General features: G+C 35.0%; 1 protein-coding gene across 1 annotated transcript in view; it reads right to left on the bottom strand.

The window, feature by feature from the left end:
• The window catches only part of LOC121375754 (ceramide glucosyltransferase-like), a 49,367-nt gene that overhangs the window by 17,821 nt on the left and 10,730 nt on the right, over window positions 1-20,816 (bottom strand). The window contains exon 3 of the mRNA XM_041503369.1: window positions 725-827. Coding sequence (XP_041359303.1) covers window positions 725-827 — 103 coding nt within the window. The remainder of the gene's footprint in view (window positions 1-724; window positions 828-20,816) is intronic.

Raw genomic sequence — 20,816 nt, 5'->3', positions numbered from 1 at the left:
GAACATGTATGTATTATGTACTTTTTCACCAATTCTCAGGGATAAAAATAACACTAGACCAAAACATTTTTTGGATGTTTCAGGGTCTGTAAAAGCATGGGTTACTTTGACAATTTTATCAAAGAACAAAGTCAGTAATGCTGGAATCTGGAATTCCCGTATAATAGTTAGGATTTTCATCTCCCAGGTTTATTACAGTCAGCAGAATCATTACCCCCCATCCTCCTCCTCATGTCCAAGTTACACACATAAGTAACAAATTGCTTTTAAAAAAACCCAAATAATAATAACCCATACATTTAAAATTTTGAATCGGTCAGACAGGATGTGTTTTATTTAACAATGCACTCAACACATTTTATTTACGATTATATAGCGTCAGACATATGGTTAATGACCACACAGATATTGAGAGGAAACCTACTGTCGGCACTTCATGGGCTATTCTTTTCGATTAGCAGCTAGGGATCTTTTATATGCACCATCCCACAGACAGGGTAGTACATACCACGGCCTTTGATATACCAGTCGTGGTGCAATGGCTGGAACGAGAAGGCAAACTGCTGTTTATGGTCAATGTTTTTTATTCCAATACAAAAAGCAGTAATATACAAGATATATCACTGTACTGATTTTGTTGTCCTAAACTGGGTTTGAAGAAATATCCCGTGAGCCATCTTCTATAGCGATACACAACGCACTGCATCCACACTTGTACACTTACCTATAAATAACTTAGCATCCACCTTAGGATATTTTTGCATCAAACTTTGTACAATCATGAGTGCACCATCCATCTCTTCTTGGATACAAAATAATATTTCATACTGCAAAAAAAAACAAAAAAAAAACAACACATTTAATTAATTGCCATGCAAACAATACTATCATTCCTGCAATTTTTATAGACGAAAACAAATTTAAATCATTTTACAAACATTTGCATAGGATATTTGAAACTTAATAAGCCACATCACCAAATATAAGTTGGGCAGTTCAAATTTATCTTTGAATCACATTATAATGTCAATGCCCAACTGAAATGTTGGGGTGGGTTTTTATATTTTTTATTTAACGACGCACTCAACACATTTTATTTACGGCTATATGGCATTGGGCATATGGTTAAGGACCACATATATATTGAGGAAGGTAACCCGCTGTCACCACTTTATGGGCTACTCTTTTTGATTAGCAGCAAGGGATCTTTTATATGCACCATCCCATACAGGATAGCACATACCACAGCTTTTGATGCACCAGTCGTGGTGCACTGGATGGAGCGAGAAATAGCCCAATGGGCCCACCGACGGGGATCGATCCCAAACCGACCGTGCATCAAGTGAGCGCTTTACCACTGGGCTACATCTCGCCCCTATGCCCAACTGTTACTCAATATCAAGTACTATTCTTTGCATACACCACCAAGGTGTGGGATATAATGGGATTTTTAAAGTAGATATAGACTTGTTGTCCATATGTACAACAGTCATGCAGCCGATTTCAGTATTTATTTAGGTACATTTGTGTACATGCATGTGGATTTATATGTCACATACTAAAAGAATCCACATTTTATTAATAACTTAGTTTTGTGCCATATTTCTGCTAATTAATGAAGCCTCTTGCTCATTTAAAACTAAATACACAAAACAAGAGTCTGGGGAATACCATCTATTGCACAGTATCGTTTAATGCATCAAATATAATAAACAGACATCAACTGTGATCTAAAACATGAAGACGGTCCCACTCGTGATCAGTTTACCTCATAACTGTATGTGTCATTTATTGCACTGTTAATGTATAAATTAAGTACAAACAAAAACAATATGATGATGGTTTGTTTGTGTGCATGTACATAATATTATAATGTGTGGAGAAAACAATCGGGTGTTTAAGCACTACCACCACACCCAACTAGACCATCTTTTACGACTTGCTACATGTAGCAGTTATTTCCTGACTAATTAGTGCGGGACAACATTACAGTGACCGTGACATTGAAACGACAAGCCTTCCTGGTGTGTGTACAGTGGCTGTGGCATCAGCTTTATGACTCATCCACTCATTCAGTGGATCTTCCTGGCTGAAATATGTATAGCTGACCCAATTCCACACTGTTCATTTCTAACATACAACACTGTCATTCAACATTCAGAGTGATGCAAAAACAGGTACAAGATAAATGTAATGAACAATGATGTTAAGATGTATGGCTAAAAACTGCACAATGCAACTTGGTATTCATGAATACAATGAAGCTGCACAATGTATTCACTACATCAACACAGTTTTAAAACTGTTAATCATTGGGTTTAGATGCAATGTATCAATTTTTTTTTTTTTTAATTTTCTTCATCAAATCTGCCATTACATAAAACATTAAATGACATAAAACATAAATTATTAATTCATTGTATAACGTAACAAGCTTTGACCATGGCTACCCCTCCTGGCTACATATATATTATGCATAGCGCCCGCCGTGCCAAGCTATTGCTAATATTGCATAAAGCAAAAGAAAAAACCTACAGTCATGACGGATTGCTTTACAAACTAAATAAATAATAACTTCAGCTAATGCACTAAACTCAACGAGTGTTACCTAAAGTGATCACAATTACAATTTTAAAACATCCATGCCAAACAATCTAGTGACCAGCTAGTCCAGATCAGTACTACCATATTAATTTCCATTTTGGCATTTCCTATCTACTCTTAACTATATGGTTTTGGTTTTTGGAAGAAGGTATAGAAATTAATATTTTTCTTAGTCTTCTGATCATACATTGACACAAAAATAGGGCACTTTATTTTGCCTTAATAATGAATCTGATGTGTACAGGTATGTGTACACAGTGGATGATAATTCATTAGAAACATCAACGGTACTATCATGTTACTGTCTCTATGGGCATTGGCAAATCATTAGTATTCACCGAGAACTAATGACTATCACATCAGTTACCATGGTCACCATGTATTTTAGTAGCATGACAAAAACATCTTTAAAATGTGTCATAAACAACTGTGGGTTAGGCACATCTTTAAATATTGCTTAATGAAATATTGTGTAACCAAGAACAGAGAAATCCACTGAAACCATTTTCAGATGAGCTACATTTGTAGCTTCCACTTTTTCGGTTGACCTGGGCATGCATGTACATGAACATTCATAAAAAAAATAATGATAACAAGACTGCATATTATACAATTTACAAAAAACCCACATTAATTTCTTCTATAAAATTTAGAATAACAAAAGCTTAAATGTACATTTATAATCATAAATTAACAGTTACATGTATTGTATATATTTCATAAACAATGCTACAAGCATGAATTAACACACACAATGTAGCATGTACACATTTATTATTTATAAACATGTATGTTATCGATAAAGTTACAAGTAGTTGGTGCAGAAAGGTAAAATGGAACAAGACATTTCCACATGGACTGAACTTAACAGATTTGTATGATACATGTACATACATGCAGGTATTTAAGAAATATTTAGTTAACCACACCCTACCTATGTGAAACCACCCCCACCACCATCCCAATCAATGTGATACTTTCTTAAATAGATGTACTTGTACATGGTATGTAATATATAGCTCATTTCATGGATTATTTGATTTTGTAGTATAAACACTGAAAATTAATTAAAAAAAACACAAGTATCAGGTTTAATTAAGCTATCGTTTGTCAAATGCAAATTAAAGTTGAATTTGGCAAATATAGTTCATTTTTTCATTCACCAAAAAGCTACATATACATATACATGTACATGCTATATATCATGCTAACACTGTAGCTAGTAAGAGACGCCCAGTGAAATTTCTGTGTACTTGCCGTAAGCCTATAATACTGGTATTTAACCTAGCTATTACTCAGAAATCTGTGACATAATTCTGTTCAGGCCCAGTGTCTACTACGTAACAAACAACTTTGTTTGCCAAGCACAATGATACATCAAACACTTGTCGATACAGCAAACACTTGTCGCAGATTATCTCCAATATCAAGAAGTTAAGTACATTCCTACCGAAATAGGAATAACATAAAAAGCAATAGGTGCTCTTAATGATGAACAAAATATAGATATAATTTATGTTCTCTACATTATTTATATATTATTTAATCGCTAAATACCAATATACAACACTGTAGGTTTCCCAACATAAAAGTTTATGATATAATTACTTCTTGATGATTTGCCTTATTTTTCAACATACAATAGTGTTACAAGACCACATTTTTATTTCTAATCACAGAACTGACATCTTCTTTTGTTTTCTTCTTATCAAAACTCTAACACAACACTGTACACTATAGCAGCCAACCCTATTACACATGTATACATATGTAGACAAATACACATCAAACAACCTTCCCCCACACTTGACCACACCCACAGAGAAATAAAGGGATGGTCTGTTTTACAAAGTAGGCAGATGCAGGTCAAGTTACGCTACAGACATTTGTTGTAAGAATTCCTTACATTCCAAATACTGTATAACCATCATATCGTAGACCTATTTTTCATGGAATCCCAGTGCCTCAGACTACAGAAATCAATCTACTATACATCTACAGCACCTGGCCTGTCTACATTGTAGCTCTGCTTGGGGAGATGTTACAGGTTTGTGTGAAATTCCACAGATGCAGGCATGTGTGATTCACATACTGTATGACAAAAGCAGTAAGGAAGAAGCACCTATGTGTTACCACTATTCTGTGACTTACAAGTACCAAGTACTCTTTCTGACATTGTGAAAGGCACATCATGCAACAAAAATCACTTCATTTCACAGTGTTTAAATAAAGAAGCTTTAATATATTGTTTGTTTTTTGTAATGTATTTGTCAGCTTAAAATACCAATTGAAGATCATTTAAAATTTTCCTCAAATGATAGTGGTGACTGGGGAGAAGTGGTAAAGCAAAAACTGTTAAAGAGGTTTGGGGTGGGTTTTTTACGTGTACCTTTTGTGTAAATTTCTTGACAAATTGTGGATTATAGGGTAGAAGAGGGGCTTCTAAAGGTTGGCAAGTTTTGAAATTAACCAAATTGAAAATACTACTTTAAATAAATAAATAAATATATAAAAGCAATATATGTTTTACCCATATACATTTTTCTAAGATCATGCAGTGTTGGTGTATCTAAAGCCTATAGATGTAAAGTGGTAACTTTTGACAAGTAAATGAATTTAGTGTTTGTATAAACCAACACTATAAGTATAACATTGAAAGATAAAAGAACTCATTAATAATGCATTGAAAAGTTTAAAGCAACACATTTTACAATTAAAGGTGCTTGTAGATGCAATAATTAAATGCACATGTATGAAGTCGCTTTGGATTATGAAATCTCTAGCACTATGTGTGAAAACAATGTTGATAAAAACAATATAAGTGACAAAACAAGGTGGGCTGGGGTTGCAATTAATAGAGGAGGGTAAAAAAAAAAAAAAAAAAAAAAAAAAAGATCATACCACTAGCAATAGGAATTGTGATTATATTTGTATTAATTTAAATGTGGTTTTGTTTTGGGGGTTTCAAATCTGAATCAAGAAAGAATTTTATTTTTCCATTAATTTTGGCTAAGAAGATTTCTATGATGTACATGAAAAGCAGGTTTACCATGGTATCTGTACACTGGCTTTTGCCATGGAACACTGTACATTGAACCAAGATATACATCCAATTACAATTCTTGGCAATGGCAATGGCAAAAGAGTTAACGTGCACATTCAGAGCAAGCTGTTGTAGCACACGCCTATCTTGGGCACAAGAGCCAGCCTCGGCCGGCTCCTCTGCCCAGGAGAGGAAAGGATGGGAGGGTGTAGGGGAGGACCGCCTGCACTAGCAGGTGCAAGGGAGCACCAGCAGTCCAATCAAGGTTTGTAACAGGCGGAGGGTGGTATGGTGCTATGTAATTTGGAATGTCCCATAGGATTAAGCCAAAGAGAAAATGGTGCGTGTTTTAGTGAAGGAAGTTTGGTGCAATTTTGATGACAATTCTTGATTCCCACAGGTATTTTATAATGTTCAATCACAAGGAGTGCCTTTTAGGCTCATTTCGGCTGTTACAATAGCCACTGAAAATGACAATAGGATGTGTTAAAAGTCTAGGCAAATAAGCATCACAGAGAGGTTTCCCTGGGGAATGCAGGAGTCATCATAACCTCAGCCACATGGCCAAGGAATGCCCCGGTTATCTTTAATGGTCTGCTAGGGCTTATTAGTACTACAATTGCTAGAACCGTTTGTTATTAATAAAATAAGGTTATCACACTTACTGGGAATAAACATTAACCTGAATCTCTGTTGAGTAGACAGCTCTGATTGGAAACAGCCATGGTTCAATATAGTGTACAATATGCTGCTCTACTAATATTTCTGTGTGTATATGTCATAAACATGGCCAGCAGGGTTTTCTCTCCTGGCTGTAATGTGTATTATTGTAATACTTCCAGACAGAAAGGTCACAAGGATGTGTAAGTAGATGAGAGAGATTGATGGTATAGAACCCTCACCTCAGGTGTTCCCACCTCAACCAGTATTTCAAAACTGGTAAAATCAAAGGCTATGGTACATTTTATTCTGTCTATGTGAAAGTGCATGTGGGCAAGATCAAGCAAAATGCCACATTTGAGAAAATAAATTATTGGTGAATTCAGTAACTTGTGTGGTATGACCAGAAAGCTATTTATCTCTAGTTTCCAAAACTGTTTACAGTTCTTAGATACACGCAGCCATTCGTAATCTATGGTACATTCTATCCTGTCTATGTGAAAGTGCATACATACTGTAAAAATAGTTAAAATGTCCCTCCATTAAGTACTGCTTGATCTTGCCCATATATTGTAAAAGATCTCCTGCCTTTTTATTTCAAACGGAGTATATAGCAATCTATGATGGCAAAAGATTATCACATACCAAGAGTCAAAATTAAACATATATTAAACACCAACAGCTGTAGTTCAAAATGTGCTAAAGTGGCATTAATCATCTCCCACCTCCCCAACCCCCCCCCCCCCCATTTTTCACAATGAAACTAAGGGTTCAGTAATCAAAACAGATGGAATATTGGAGATTTAATCGCTATGGAAATAATACTTCGATAACACACAGTAGGGTATGTTAACTATCACACAACTGTGATTTCGCCAATGTGATACACAGCTGCAGTTTTTAAGTACAGACATGAATCTAGTCTTTAACAAGCCATATGAAAAAAGGCTTAACAGAAATGTATCCAACTTCACAGAAAAATGGTTGTCTGATCAATCCTATGACTTGCTGCATCCGAGGCTGGTACTCGAGATACCACTAACAGGGACTATCCCAAAACAGTCCACATATGTACCATGTAATGATGTGGAACATTTGCTGCTTAAATAGATTTTTAAGTTATGTATGCACATGTACATGTATCTCATCAAGCAGGATTGATCCTAATGATTCCTTAAAACTCTCGCAGAAAACTGGTAATTGCAGGCTATTTTAGCTCATCCCAACACCAACAAACTGTCTGTATTGATACCAGCCCATCAAGAGCAACTATTGCAACTTTTATAACAACTTAATGTCCTTCATTGATATAATGAATGAAACCGTATGAACAGAATTGATACAATATTTTGAAGTTATGTATCATTATAATTCAAACTACATACTTGCATCAAAGTGTCAAACTGCTGCTCACCTCCATCCCTATCCTCCATTTCAACCATACATTTGTACATTTACTTATGTAAAATGCATTTGAAGCAAATAAAAAAAATTAAAAACCTACTTGAAACACATACTCAGGGCTGTTGCTAGGATTTTTTGTTTGGGGGGGCAACTGAGTAGTTAATAGTCTAAAACTCCTTTTCTTTAAGTTTCTATAATGCTTTCCAAATTTTTTCGGGGGGGGGGGGGGGGGGGGGGGGGGGAGACTGCCCCCATGCTAGCTAATACTGCAACTACATAGTAATGTATATATATATATATAAATCCTTTTTGCACACGTGTACATGTGTATGCATTCCCTGCACTCATCTCTGTACCGTATATATATATATATATATATATATATATATATATATATATATATATATATATATATATATATATATTATATATATATATATATATATGCAAAAAGGAGAGGTTTTTCTGTCTTTCTAAACTATGCCAGGATACGAAATGCTGTCAGTTATATTTTTGCACCCTCCACAGTACCCTTTAATTTACACACAGTATAACCACTACACACAGTGAGCTAATCTTTCAATTTACCAGCATGGTTTTTTTATATGCAGCATTCTACGGACAGGACAGTGCATACCATGGCCTTTGTTACATAGATTGTGGAGCACAGTTAGCAGCACGGGATCTTTTATATGCACCATCTCACAGACAGGATAGTACATACCACAGCCTTTGTTACAGCAGTTGTGGAGCACTGGCTGGAATGAGAAACAGCCTAACGGGCCCACCGACAGGGATCGATCCTAGACCCAACCACATATCAGGCAAGCACCTTACCACTGGGCTACATCACACACCCCAGGTCAGATGGGGGAAAAGACAGTAAATCATTTTTTGATACAAATCAATATGTGACCAACAAAACACTGATGTAAAATTGCTCCGGAAAAAGATGACGACTGCCACATTTAAATGTGAGGATTCCATTTTCAGTACATGTACCGGCAACTGCAACTGTACACCAGTGATCCACCACTATTATTTGCTAACAGATGCATGCACACAAGAGACACACAGACACAAGATCACACCATGGTTCTTCTTACAGCCATGTTTATTGTTACAAGCTGCAGATTAGTGTCTCATTACATGATCACACTCAGCAGGGAAACACAGTTTAGGCAATACTCACAGTCTCGTAATAGTCATGTGCTTTGAATCAGTGAATAAATGTGCAACAGCTGGCCAGTATACAGCAGACATAAAATACTAGTATGCAGGTGCACTCTGTTCAGTGGTAATCATTGAAATAAAGTGTTCACATGCAGATTACACCAGTTGTTTTACTGTGGAAACAAGGAAAGGAATATTTAATAACTCTTCCACATATTATCTGATTAAAGCAGTAACTGTCACCCTTGATTGGAAATAATTTAAGAGCCTACACATGGGCACAAGATGATATAATATAGATAGATATATAATATCTTACATTTTCAGTGCAATCAAAGTATGTGATATTTTTCAGATCACATACTTTAAGAATTTGATAACTTTGCAAATTCGATGTAAATTAGTCGAGGTCTCAGCACTAGGTTTATTGACATTAAAGCTAATGTACTTGGGTGACACTCCATGATTGACATATGCATTCAGTCATCAAATAAAAACATTGCAATGGCAATTTGACACTGAAAGCTGTCCAGCGTTCAGAAAACAAAAAACGTTAGGCATAACTTTATTTTGATGTAAGGACATCCAAAATGATGTCATTCAAGTTTGACATCATTTTCATTAAAAAATACACCACGTCACATATTCTTATGTCATTTGAATATCTAGTAATGGCGGACTGGAATTAAAGTTGCGTGTACAGTTTACAAAAACATGTTGTATTAAGCTTGAGATTATATAATAAAGAGATTATTACCCTCGTGTATTTCAGTATCGTCAATATCATATATTAGGAATAAAAATTGTATTATGCGAGCCAATATATGATATTGACGATAACCTATATATATATATATATAAAAACAAACGAATAGTGTCATGTATTAGTGTATGATTTATGTGTACATATACATGTAGGTACTGGTGTTTGGACCAACTAAAACTTGAACTTTTCAAAGTTCAACATTCTGATAATATCAATAATTAATAATATAATACTATGTGATTACCGTATTTGACCGGAAATAAGCCCATGTCTTTGAATAAGCCCCCCTCTATTTTGATAGCATTTAAGAAATTAGGCCCTCATTCGTAAATAAGCCCACCCCCAACTTCATCACCTTATAAATAACACAAAATTGCAAGTTTGCTCAAAGTTCATTTAAAAGGTCATACCTTCTGCAGATAATTAAACACAAATGTAACACAATATTTTACCACCAGTGAGATTTAGCAGTCTAACAATAACAGTGTGTAACATTGTTTTCAATTTCATGCCTGCAGTATTTCTTTGAAGTATCCAAGCCCAAGTATGAACTAAAAACCAATGTCTATTTTTACCACCACACTGGGTCCTCAGTTAATGCTAATTAAGCAAATACCATATTCTGATTGGCTAAGAACAATGACCTTAGATTGATAATTTTTTGTAGTGTAAGCTGGCTGACTGTGTCAGAAACGTGTATACCCTATTGAGTTTGTTGTTAATTGCTGTTGTTTTAAGTCTTCTCAGCATTAAATTTTGGATGTAAATAAACAGCACTGGTAAGTAATTGTAACATAGAAGGTGTGTTTCTGATAATTAGATACTAGTAAAAAAACAACAATTTAATTAATAAACAATTATTATTTATTAATAACAAATGGAACATTAATTAATAGATATGCTACTGAATGTTTTTTGTTTTCTTCGTAGTACATTTAATTATTATTATTTATTTTAATTATTATCATTTTTTCCCCCAACAAAACTGGCCCCTTGTCTGGGAATAAGCCCACCCCATGCTAAGCTCACAATGAGTTGTCTTGGCCCCCCCTGGGCTTATTTCCGGTCAAATAGTACAAGAATACCTAATGTAAAATCAATTTCAACTGTATAACATAAGACAAAATAATAATAATTATGCCAACATCATAATACATTATAGAAGTACAGGTACAGTACATTTGCAAGTTCAATGATGAATCTTGAATAATTAGCTATAAATCAGAAATCTGAAGATTGGTCTAATCTAAAGCTCTTTATATATGTTAAATATGCATACAAAGAGCATTTATCTCTGTATCTAAGCAGATTAATATAAAAAGTATATGAGCATGCATGAACATGCATGAACATGCAATTATGTTCCAAATGATTTCAGCAACAATAACAAAAGACATACCAGTACATTGTACATGGAGATCTATACAAAGATACTTCAAAATTCACCGCAGGGGCAACAATCATGTCAGTCGACTGCCCTAAATTTTTTGTACATGTATATGCATTTGATTTGCCCAGTGGTAAAGCGTTCGCCTGATGTGCGGTCGGTCTGGGATCGATCCCTGTGGGTGGGCCTACTGGGCTATTTCTCGCTCCAGCCAATGCACTATGACTGGTATATCAAAGTCTGTGGTATATGCTATCCTGTCTGTGGGATGACGCATATAAAAGATCCCTTGCTGCTAATCGAAAACAGTAGCACATGAAGTGGCGACAACGGGTTTCCTCTCTCAATATCTGTGTGATCCTTTATCATATGACCGATGCCATATAACCGTAAATAAAATGTGTTGAGTGCGTTGTTAAATAAAACATTTTCTTCCTTCCTTAATCTGATGTCTACAAAATTGTATTCAACTTAAAGTGACTGTCCCGAGTTTGCAGCCATTGTAAGATATTTTAAACTAACAGATTTTTAAAAAAAAATTGAGGGTGTGTGTGTGTGTGTGTGTGTGTGTGTGTGTGTGTGTGTGTGTGTGTGTGTGTGTGTGCGTGCGTGTGTGACTAAAATTACATTTTAAATATATTTTCTTATTTAAATAAATGTCAGTGTCTGTATGAACAAGGTGTTTTGTTGTTATCCAAATGTTTGTAGTAGCCCAAAACCAGATTTTAATAAATGTGTATATGTGCTCCTGTGACAAATTTGCTAGTTCCGATTGTGTTTAGGGTCCATTAAAACTTTGTCTAAAAATAGACAAATTACTCTACACCATTTGGTTAATTGGACAAATACTTCATAGTGTTATTAAGTAAATCAAAGCCTGTACAATAATGGTGCATTTTTAATCAGATTTATACACACATTATTTTATTTGCATATATGCACTGCAGATAGCCAAGGTTGTTCATGGAATTTACATTTTCTTTAGTCTACGTTACTGTTATTAATTTAAAACATTTGAATTACCAGACTATACATACATGTATATATACTGACCAATCAGAAAAGGTTGTCACATTTTAAAATGTAAACAATACAGCAATGTACTAAATTCACATGTGTAAGCCTCCTGGAAATTTCAGAACATCTTGAAATACTTCCATCCATTGGCAAGGACATTTACAACATATAGAAAAGCTGGTATAGATTGAGAGAACTATTAACACAGAAAAAAAAGAGAGAAGAAATAATGTTTAGGATTGTTTATCCAAGGAAGTTGTCTCTAGAAAAACAGGTGTAAAATTGTTGGGCTTCGATTTGTACATACACATGTAATAAAACAGCTGACAAACTAGTATCAGAGGTTGGGTTTTTCAAATTCAAATTCAGTGACAGGCACACATCTAACAAATTGATAGAGGCTTTTGTTGGTTTGATTTTGGGTTGGGTTTTTTTTAAAAATACCAATGTAATGACTGAGGTTAAGCTAAATTCCAGAATTTTGATGGCGTCCGACAAATTATTATTTTTATTTCCACAAATTAGTTTGCACAATTTACTGAAGGTCAAAAGCATATTTAATGATTAAACTATAAATAAGGATACATGTATGCCAGTTAGTACATTTCTGTACATTTTGTAATTTAAAAATAAATAAATAAATAAATAAATAATAGTTTGATTGGTGGTGGTGGTGGTGGTGGTGGGGGGGGGGGGGGGGGGTGTGTAAAATACACACAAATAATGATATTGTTTGTCTAAAAAAATACTCAGTATAATAGGTTTGACTATAAAAGTTCCTCTGTTACAGTGTATACAGTAAAGTACTTCAGTATTTGTATTCTGATTTAAATAGATGTTGTTGGGGGGTTTTAAATTTGAAACTCATTTTAGATTGTTTTTACAGTTAGTGGATACATTTTTATATTAAACAAATGATTGAAACCAATAAACATTTGTACAGAACTGTACATAATAAACATTTTCATTAATTATCGGTGTAACCAAAAGTTTCTAGAACAGTTCAGTATTTGTCTGTTGTTGTAGCACATTTTCAATGTTTAATCGTTCATCGTCATGTGAATGTACATATATGTATTGTAGTCCGATGTTTTGCTATAAATATTTGTTCATACAATATATCCAGGTATGTCAATGATCATTATTCAAACCAAAATGAAGTATAATTAAATATTAGTTGGCTTGCTCTACCTAAAAAAAGAAGACGATATGTTGAGAATAATATAGGTTTCATTATGTAGTCTATAGAGTAATATTACTCCAATTACTACATGTTCTATTGAAAAACAAAAGTAAAGATTTAAAAAAAAAAAATTTGCTCACATAATATTTAATAGCACCAGCAATATTCCACTCCAATTTGTTTTTCAATTCACAAGGGACAGAATTTATTTACAGTCGGGGAGCACTGTCACATTTAGTTTTCATGATTAAATAATGGGAAATCATTTGTGCCCATGGGTGGGCTATATTACAGGCAAATAACTTGTGAATACATTCTATGTACAGCTAGGTGTTGTACATGAATCAAATACTATTTATACAGAATCAAACATACTCATAAATAAAATGCAAGTTGTGCAGGTTACTGACCACAGCCTGGAATTATTTCTTATATATTATACTTTTGTGCTACAAAAAAATATTTTTGTTTTATAGACCTACATGTATTTACAGAAAACATACATTTTAACACATGCACATTTTGTGTTTGGTTTTCCTTGAATTTTGTCTCTTTCATTTTTGTACCAGTTAAAACAATATGAATCACACAATTATTATGCCGATAAATCATCATCATCGGTCACATTAAATATGATTTATAGCATTAATGGGCCAATTTACAAAGCCTGTTTTTATGTCTTACATGTGTGTAACATACATTTACGATGCTTAAACACCTGCACTTAAGAAAACAGGCTTCATAAATTAGGCCGATTGTCATGTATACATTCTTTTGTCCATTAAGCAGCTACTAGTAAGAAAGAAATGTTTTATTTAATGATGCACTCAACACATTTTATTTACCGTTATATGGCGTCAGACATATGGTTAAGGACCACACAGATTTTGAGAGGAAACCTGCTGTCGCCACTTCATGGACTACTCTTTCCGATTAGCAGCAAGGGATCTTTTATTTGCGCTTCCCACAGGCCGGATAGCACAAACCATGGCCTTTGTTGAACCAATATGGATCACTGGTCGGTGCAAGTGGTTTACACCTACCCATTGAGCCTTGCGGAGCACTAACTCATGGTTTGGAGTCGGTATCTGGGATCCGAACCCAGTACCTACCAGCCTGTTGACCAATGGCCGAACCACGACGCCACCGAGGCCGGTCAGCTACTAGTACTACATGTATATGAAGGAAGGAAATGTTTTATTTAACGACGCACTCAATACATTTTATTTATGCTTATATGGCGTCAGACATACATGTATGGTTAAGGACCATACAAATATTGAGAGAGAAAACCCGCTGTCACCACTTCATGGGTTACTCTTTTCGATTAGCAGCAAGGGATCTTTTATATGCACCATCCCACAGACAGGATCGCACATATTACGGCCTCTGATATACCAGTCGTGGTGCACTGGATGGAGCAAAAAATAGCTTAATGGACCACCAACGGGGATAGATCCCAAACAGACCATGCATCAAGCGAGCGCTTTACCACTGGGCTACATCCCACCCCACATGTATAGGAGTATTTTATTACAGGTATCTTTATCAATTAATTTCATCTGATGCCAACCAGTACTAGGGGGCCATTTAAATATTAAGTAAAGCTCGAGGGGGTGGGTGTAGGTCCAAACGTTATGTAGCGTTACTGGGGGTCGGTGGGTGTAATTAACAGTGTTACGTAACACACTTTAAAAACATTTTATTACTAAAATATTTGATTTTGTTTTGTGTTTTTCATAAACTCTGTCACGGCGACAATATTTAATGTAGGTAGTTATAGCTAGGCATATAGGCCCTACATACAATATATAAGGATTAGAAATAAAGAGTTGAAATGTGTATCTGAGCTTTCCCAAATGGCAAAACAATACGTTAAAATTATACTACACCCATAGCATGACTTGCGTGTGAATAGGAGGTGGGGGTCGTCTCCAAGCGTTACATAATATTTGAAGGGGGGTGTATGGTCTAGCGTTACGAAGCATTACAGGGGGAGGGTGGGTGTCCAATTTTGTGTCACGTTTTGAAAGCCAAAACTATTTTTTCAAGATTACTTGATACTCTGTACAGGTACATGCATGTTCATGTTTATTTAGGTGGCTGCTTGATGTACATATGAACATGTACAAGTGAAAAACAAAATAGGGTTTCAAATTTTGAACAGCAACATATTTTTAATGACTCTTAACATGTATATTAAAAACCACACAAAACCTATTAGTATTGACAAGCAAATATTACCAGATTAAGGCAGCATACCCTAACCCCTGTAAAACATTTATGTATAGGCCTAGATACATTCATCATGTTTGCTAATTTCTTTTAATAATCAGGCTTGCAGAAAGTTGTAAGTCTACTCATTAAGTAGTTCAAGCAAAAATTCTGATGTACGAGTTAAAAATATATAACCACCAGTTCAACGCTCTAACAGTACATGATAATGCTACACACAAATTTCAGCTCAATAGACTGAAAAAGAAAGAAAGAAATGTTTTATTTAACGACACACTCAACACATTTTATTTACGGTTATATGGCATCAGACATATGGTTAAGGACCATAATATAATGAGAGAAAACACGCTGTCGCCACTTCATGAGCAACTCTTTTTCGATTAGCAGTAAGGGATCTTTCATATGTACCATCCCACAGACAGGGTAGTACATACCACGGCCTTTGATATACCAGTCATTGTGCACTGGCTGGGACGAGAAATAGCCTAATGAGCCCACCGACTGGGATCGATCCCAGACCGACCGCGCATCAAGTGAGCCCTTTATCACTGTGCTACGTCCCGCTCCCTCTCAATAGACGGAGACGAAACCTATAGTCCTCTCCGGATGGGGACTAAAAATGTTTATGTGTTATGTCTAATAAAGAAGGAAAATAAGTGCATGCATGTGTTGCTTTGGTCACTGGATGATCATATGAAGTTAAGCCAAGGCAGTCTTATGACAGTATTACATCGTCACATAATCATGCTCTATGCCAAGGGACTAGTAGTAATTCTGCCAGACTGGTAAATGTTTGTTGGTTACTGGTCCAGCAAATTAGGAAATATTTAATTTTAATTTTTACACTCCTGTTAATGGAATAAAAATAGTTCAAATCAACTCCCCATCCCCCACTTCTACATTCTAATTTTAATGTACATAACGAATAATGTGAAACACATTCCTGAAGAGACAAACCGGTTAGCAAGCTTCTCTATACACATACAGGTACATGTACCTGACTAGGAAGGAGTGTTATGACTCACATCACTGGTCACATTCACCGGTTTAAGTAGCCCGACTTATATTCGTGAGCTACACGATGTGTATATGCAGGTTACAAACCGACTTAACGTCATCTCATTCAGGAGGTACTGCGTCATCTGAACACCTTTAAACACAACGGGTCAACTGTTGGTTTTAACATGTAACATTTGTAAGCTCTGCCAAGCACGTACAGATGGTACAGCGATAGTTGCAACAACTGCAGAAACATTTGTGTGGCAATCAATATGATTATTTGCATGAAATGTGTTACACATTTCCATGTACATGTTGGCAGGCAGTGTTCTCCAACTTTTATGCGACCAGGTTGGCGGACATGTGGACTAAGTCCACGGGGGTGAGCCCCTCTCGCACCGGAAAATTTTGTAAAAATCTGAAGTCACAAAAGGTGCTTTTTTTCTGGCATTTAATAGTTGATTTAAATAAAGTTAACCATAATCTATCTCATGATCTGCCGCACCGGCACCGGTCACGCTGAAGTAGTAGGGCCTAGATGATTATAGGCCTAAATGTGTGCGGCCAGTGGGCTAATCTCACCCGGAAATTTTTGAAAATAAAAGCTCATATACCGTATAACCGGAAATTTTCGTGGTCTCAATTTTTCATGGTTTGGGGGATAAAAACATTTCGAGGTCTTTTATTTTCGAGGTCTGGTAAATCTTTAAAACTGATCATTTTTATTTTCATTGTTTCAACAAATCCTGTTGGTAAATACCATTCATTTATCATTAAAAGTTTCACATCGTCAGCATCCAGTCGACAATTACACCAGACGATCAAAGCTCACAGTTAAACAATAGAGGACTCAATCTCGATTGGCTATTACAGTATGCTATTAGCGAAACAACTGATCACAGTCATTGATTCTGTTTGATGTTTAATCTGAGCTTGACATGTTTCCTTCTTAATCCTATGGTAAGCTGGCTAATTATACCAGCATTGCACGAATACTATTATGCATGCATTTTACAACCAAACCGAAATCATGAGTCTCTTGAGCTGGTTAAACAAATCTGTTGGTAGCGATAGTTTTTTTGCCGTCCCCGTCACAAGGACCAGAACTTGAAATCCTGTCGTCATGTATCGATGCTGCAAACAAAGCCATATTGACACCTAAATCGACAAAACAGAAACGTGAATATAGCAGGAAATGTTGAAAGCCGCATTCACCAATCCCGGAATCAGTGATGCAGTGCGTGAGGCTCGACGTGAGCCTAACTGTTCTGTGTGCATATTCAAGTAGTGCTGCATTCAAACAATGATTTTGTTAATACTAGTATTTTATTCTAGTAGTGCTGCGTGGAAATGAATTTCTTTATAATAGTGTTTTATTCAGGGACATTCAAACGAACCATTTTGACATTTTTATTTCAGTAGTGCTGTTTTCTGTTTAGGTTGTTGATTATTTGTGTACTGTGTTTTTTCTCTTTCATCAATAAATACTTAGTTATGTTCTTTGAGAGTTAATAAATATTATGGCGTGTTCACTTAAAAAGTAATAACTTGTCGTCTTGCATATATTATTACAATTATTTTGCGGATTTCCCGTAGTCTGCGCATGCGCGGGAAATAAAAGTTCCGGTAAATAGTATACCGTATATTTTAGAGAGGTAACGTTGATTATTTTGATAGAATTTAATGGAGGGTTTTTTCAAATATTTTCGAGGCAGGGATCCAATCAGATTCGTTCTTACAAATGTGTTGAATTAGAATATTATTATTATATACTCCAAGTCCAAGAACAGGCTAAATATAGCGATAGGTGAATAGAAATGTTTTTTTCGTCATAGCGGATTGATTTTCGACTTGGCAGCATTTTTTATCAGCTTGGCGGACCCGTCTGCGAAAATCTTCAGCTTGGTGGGTGTACAAGCCGCTTACTGGGGTTGGAGAACACTGGGCAGGGTTATGCAAATTGCCTTGTACAGGCAGGCTTGATTCTAGATTTATTTTGTTGTAATTTTATCGACGATTACTGGCCAGCTGCTACTATGAAGTTTTTACATCAACCCGATTACTGAGTCACTGAAACCTGTGTTTTACCTGCTGTACCTTTATGATCACTGTTGTATAAATATAAAAAAAAAAAGTGCATTTAAAGATATCTTGCTCCTAATGAAAAATGTGTACAATGTAGGTCTCCTCTGAAAACCATGTGTTTGAAAATCAAATGTATGACATCCAACAGCTGATGAATTAAATAATCAGTGCTATAGTGGTCAGTATTTCTGCCAGAAAGAGATTTGTTGGTATGGTGCTATGGAATTGAATGCAACCACAAACAAAAGGGGGTATGGGGAGGGGGGGGGGGGTCCCCCAGAATGAAAATGGGTTAAGTTTAGGGTTAGGGTTAAGAAAATCATACAGTAAATTAATGATAGAGTCATTAATTTTGTTAAAATGTTAACTTCAAAAAATAATAATTTGAGTATGGTGCCATACCTATTTTACCCTCTAGCAGAAACCCTGGTGATGTCATTAAATACTTTCATGATCACATGTTTTAGGCTTTAAAAACAAGATAAATAAATAAATCTGTTATTTCTTTTAATTCTGTATTAACTACATACATGTACAGAATGGTAAAGCCATGATGACTCGCACTGTTTTTTTAACTGGATAATAAAAAGATAAAATATTATCATTTGCATTCAGGTGGGGAACATTGTAGTCTCCACTTATGGGGGAAAAACAACAATAAACACACCATAATATATTATTACTAAAATTTAATTTTGTACATGCAAATACATATGGTATTGTATTAGGTGATTAAAGATATACATCTATTTAAATATGGAATGTACGTCCAGAGGCACAGATGTATCTTAATTAAAACTGTACTCTTAATGTCATGGAAGTATAGTTAATTATGATATAGCTGTAAACGTAGCCAATAACATCAGTCACTCTGGACATGACTGGATTGATTAACACATTCAGCAGATTTAAATTTATCACCACATTAAATGACATAATCCTCAACATACTTTATAGTATATGTATGTAGTATACTATATACATGCATCTGTAAATGTACGTATACAAATGTATATGAATATGTTATTAATTTTATCTAATAACTTGCCCAAAATATCCATGTCATAAACCCATTTGATATTGGATCAATGGGTCATTTGTTTACAAGCCAACAAGACCTAATAACTGATTGTAAAGTTTTCATAAGATTTACTTAAAATGTGTGATGTCAAACTATATTTGTGCTAATTGTGATGACATCATATTACCAATGAAGGTGACTTTATAATTGTGATTTACTAAATATTGAATGAAAATATTATTTTAGAAATGTTAAAGGATAAACAGAATTCACTACTCATTTTTTCAGTATGTCTTACTGATTAACATAGACCCTGTTGACATTTTCCATAATAAAAAAACATACATGTATATAGTGCATGTTAGATACCATTTATGTTGTGATTTGTGTCATAATATATCGAACAAGCAAAGGAAGTTGGATACATTTTAATATGAGTTGAAAACAATTAGCTCAGAAATAAGTAACTGGTAGTAAATTTTATAGTATGAAAAAAAAAAGCCGTTCCCTGTGGGACAGACTATAGGTTTCAAATAAATTTATGGTGCATGTATCTGCACTTCATTTATGCATCACACAGCAATCAATTTCACATTTCAATCATGCTTATTTTACTGGATCATGATGGCATGACTATGATGACCATGCCATCACCTACACTGTACGTCTTTACCTGATGGCCTATTTAACCACTGCAATATCGTTGTTGGTTCTTTGGGTTTTTTACTGTAATTTACTAAGCTGAAAGTTCATGACATGAAAATTATTTACAGTTCTATGCAAAGAATAAAATTGTCATTTCTGAATTGCACTATAACTGGTTTACCATAGACAGTTTTGAAGCATGCTCATTGTTACATGTGAACAGTACAACTGTTCCTAATCCTACTCATATTCTGTTATGTACATTCATCTGACAAATGTACATCCAATTTATTATTTCATATTTGTGCTAGTGACTGACAAACTGTAGTCTAAGTACTACAAACATACATGTACAAGTATGTACAAGTACAAGTAATAAAGTAATTAGCTACATAACAAAGGTCATACGGTAATGGAGTTGCCAATCACTTCTGCAAAGGTCGCGTGTCACGACCTTTTGCAAAATGCCAGTTTGACTGAATGGTCAGTCAGTTTGACTGAAATCTTCACTGAAGGAAAACATAGTTTGTATGTACTCACATATCTAGGTAACATGTACAGTTTAATCTACATACATGTAAGTAGTCATCC

Source organism: Gigantopelta aegis, chromosome 6, assembly GCF_016097555.1.
Source record: "Gigantopelta aegis isolate Gae_Host chromosome 6, Gae_host_genome, whole genome shotgun sequence".
Lineage (NCBI taxonomy): Eukaryota > Metazoa > Mollusca > Gastropoda > Neomphalida > Peltospiridae > Gigantopelta > Gigantopelta aegis.
This window is presented reverse-complemented; position numbering and strand designations above follow the sequence as displayed.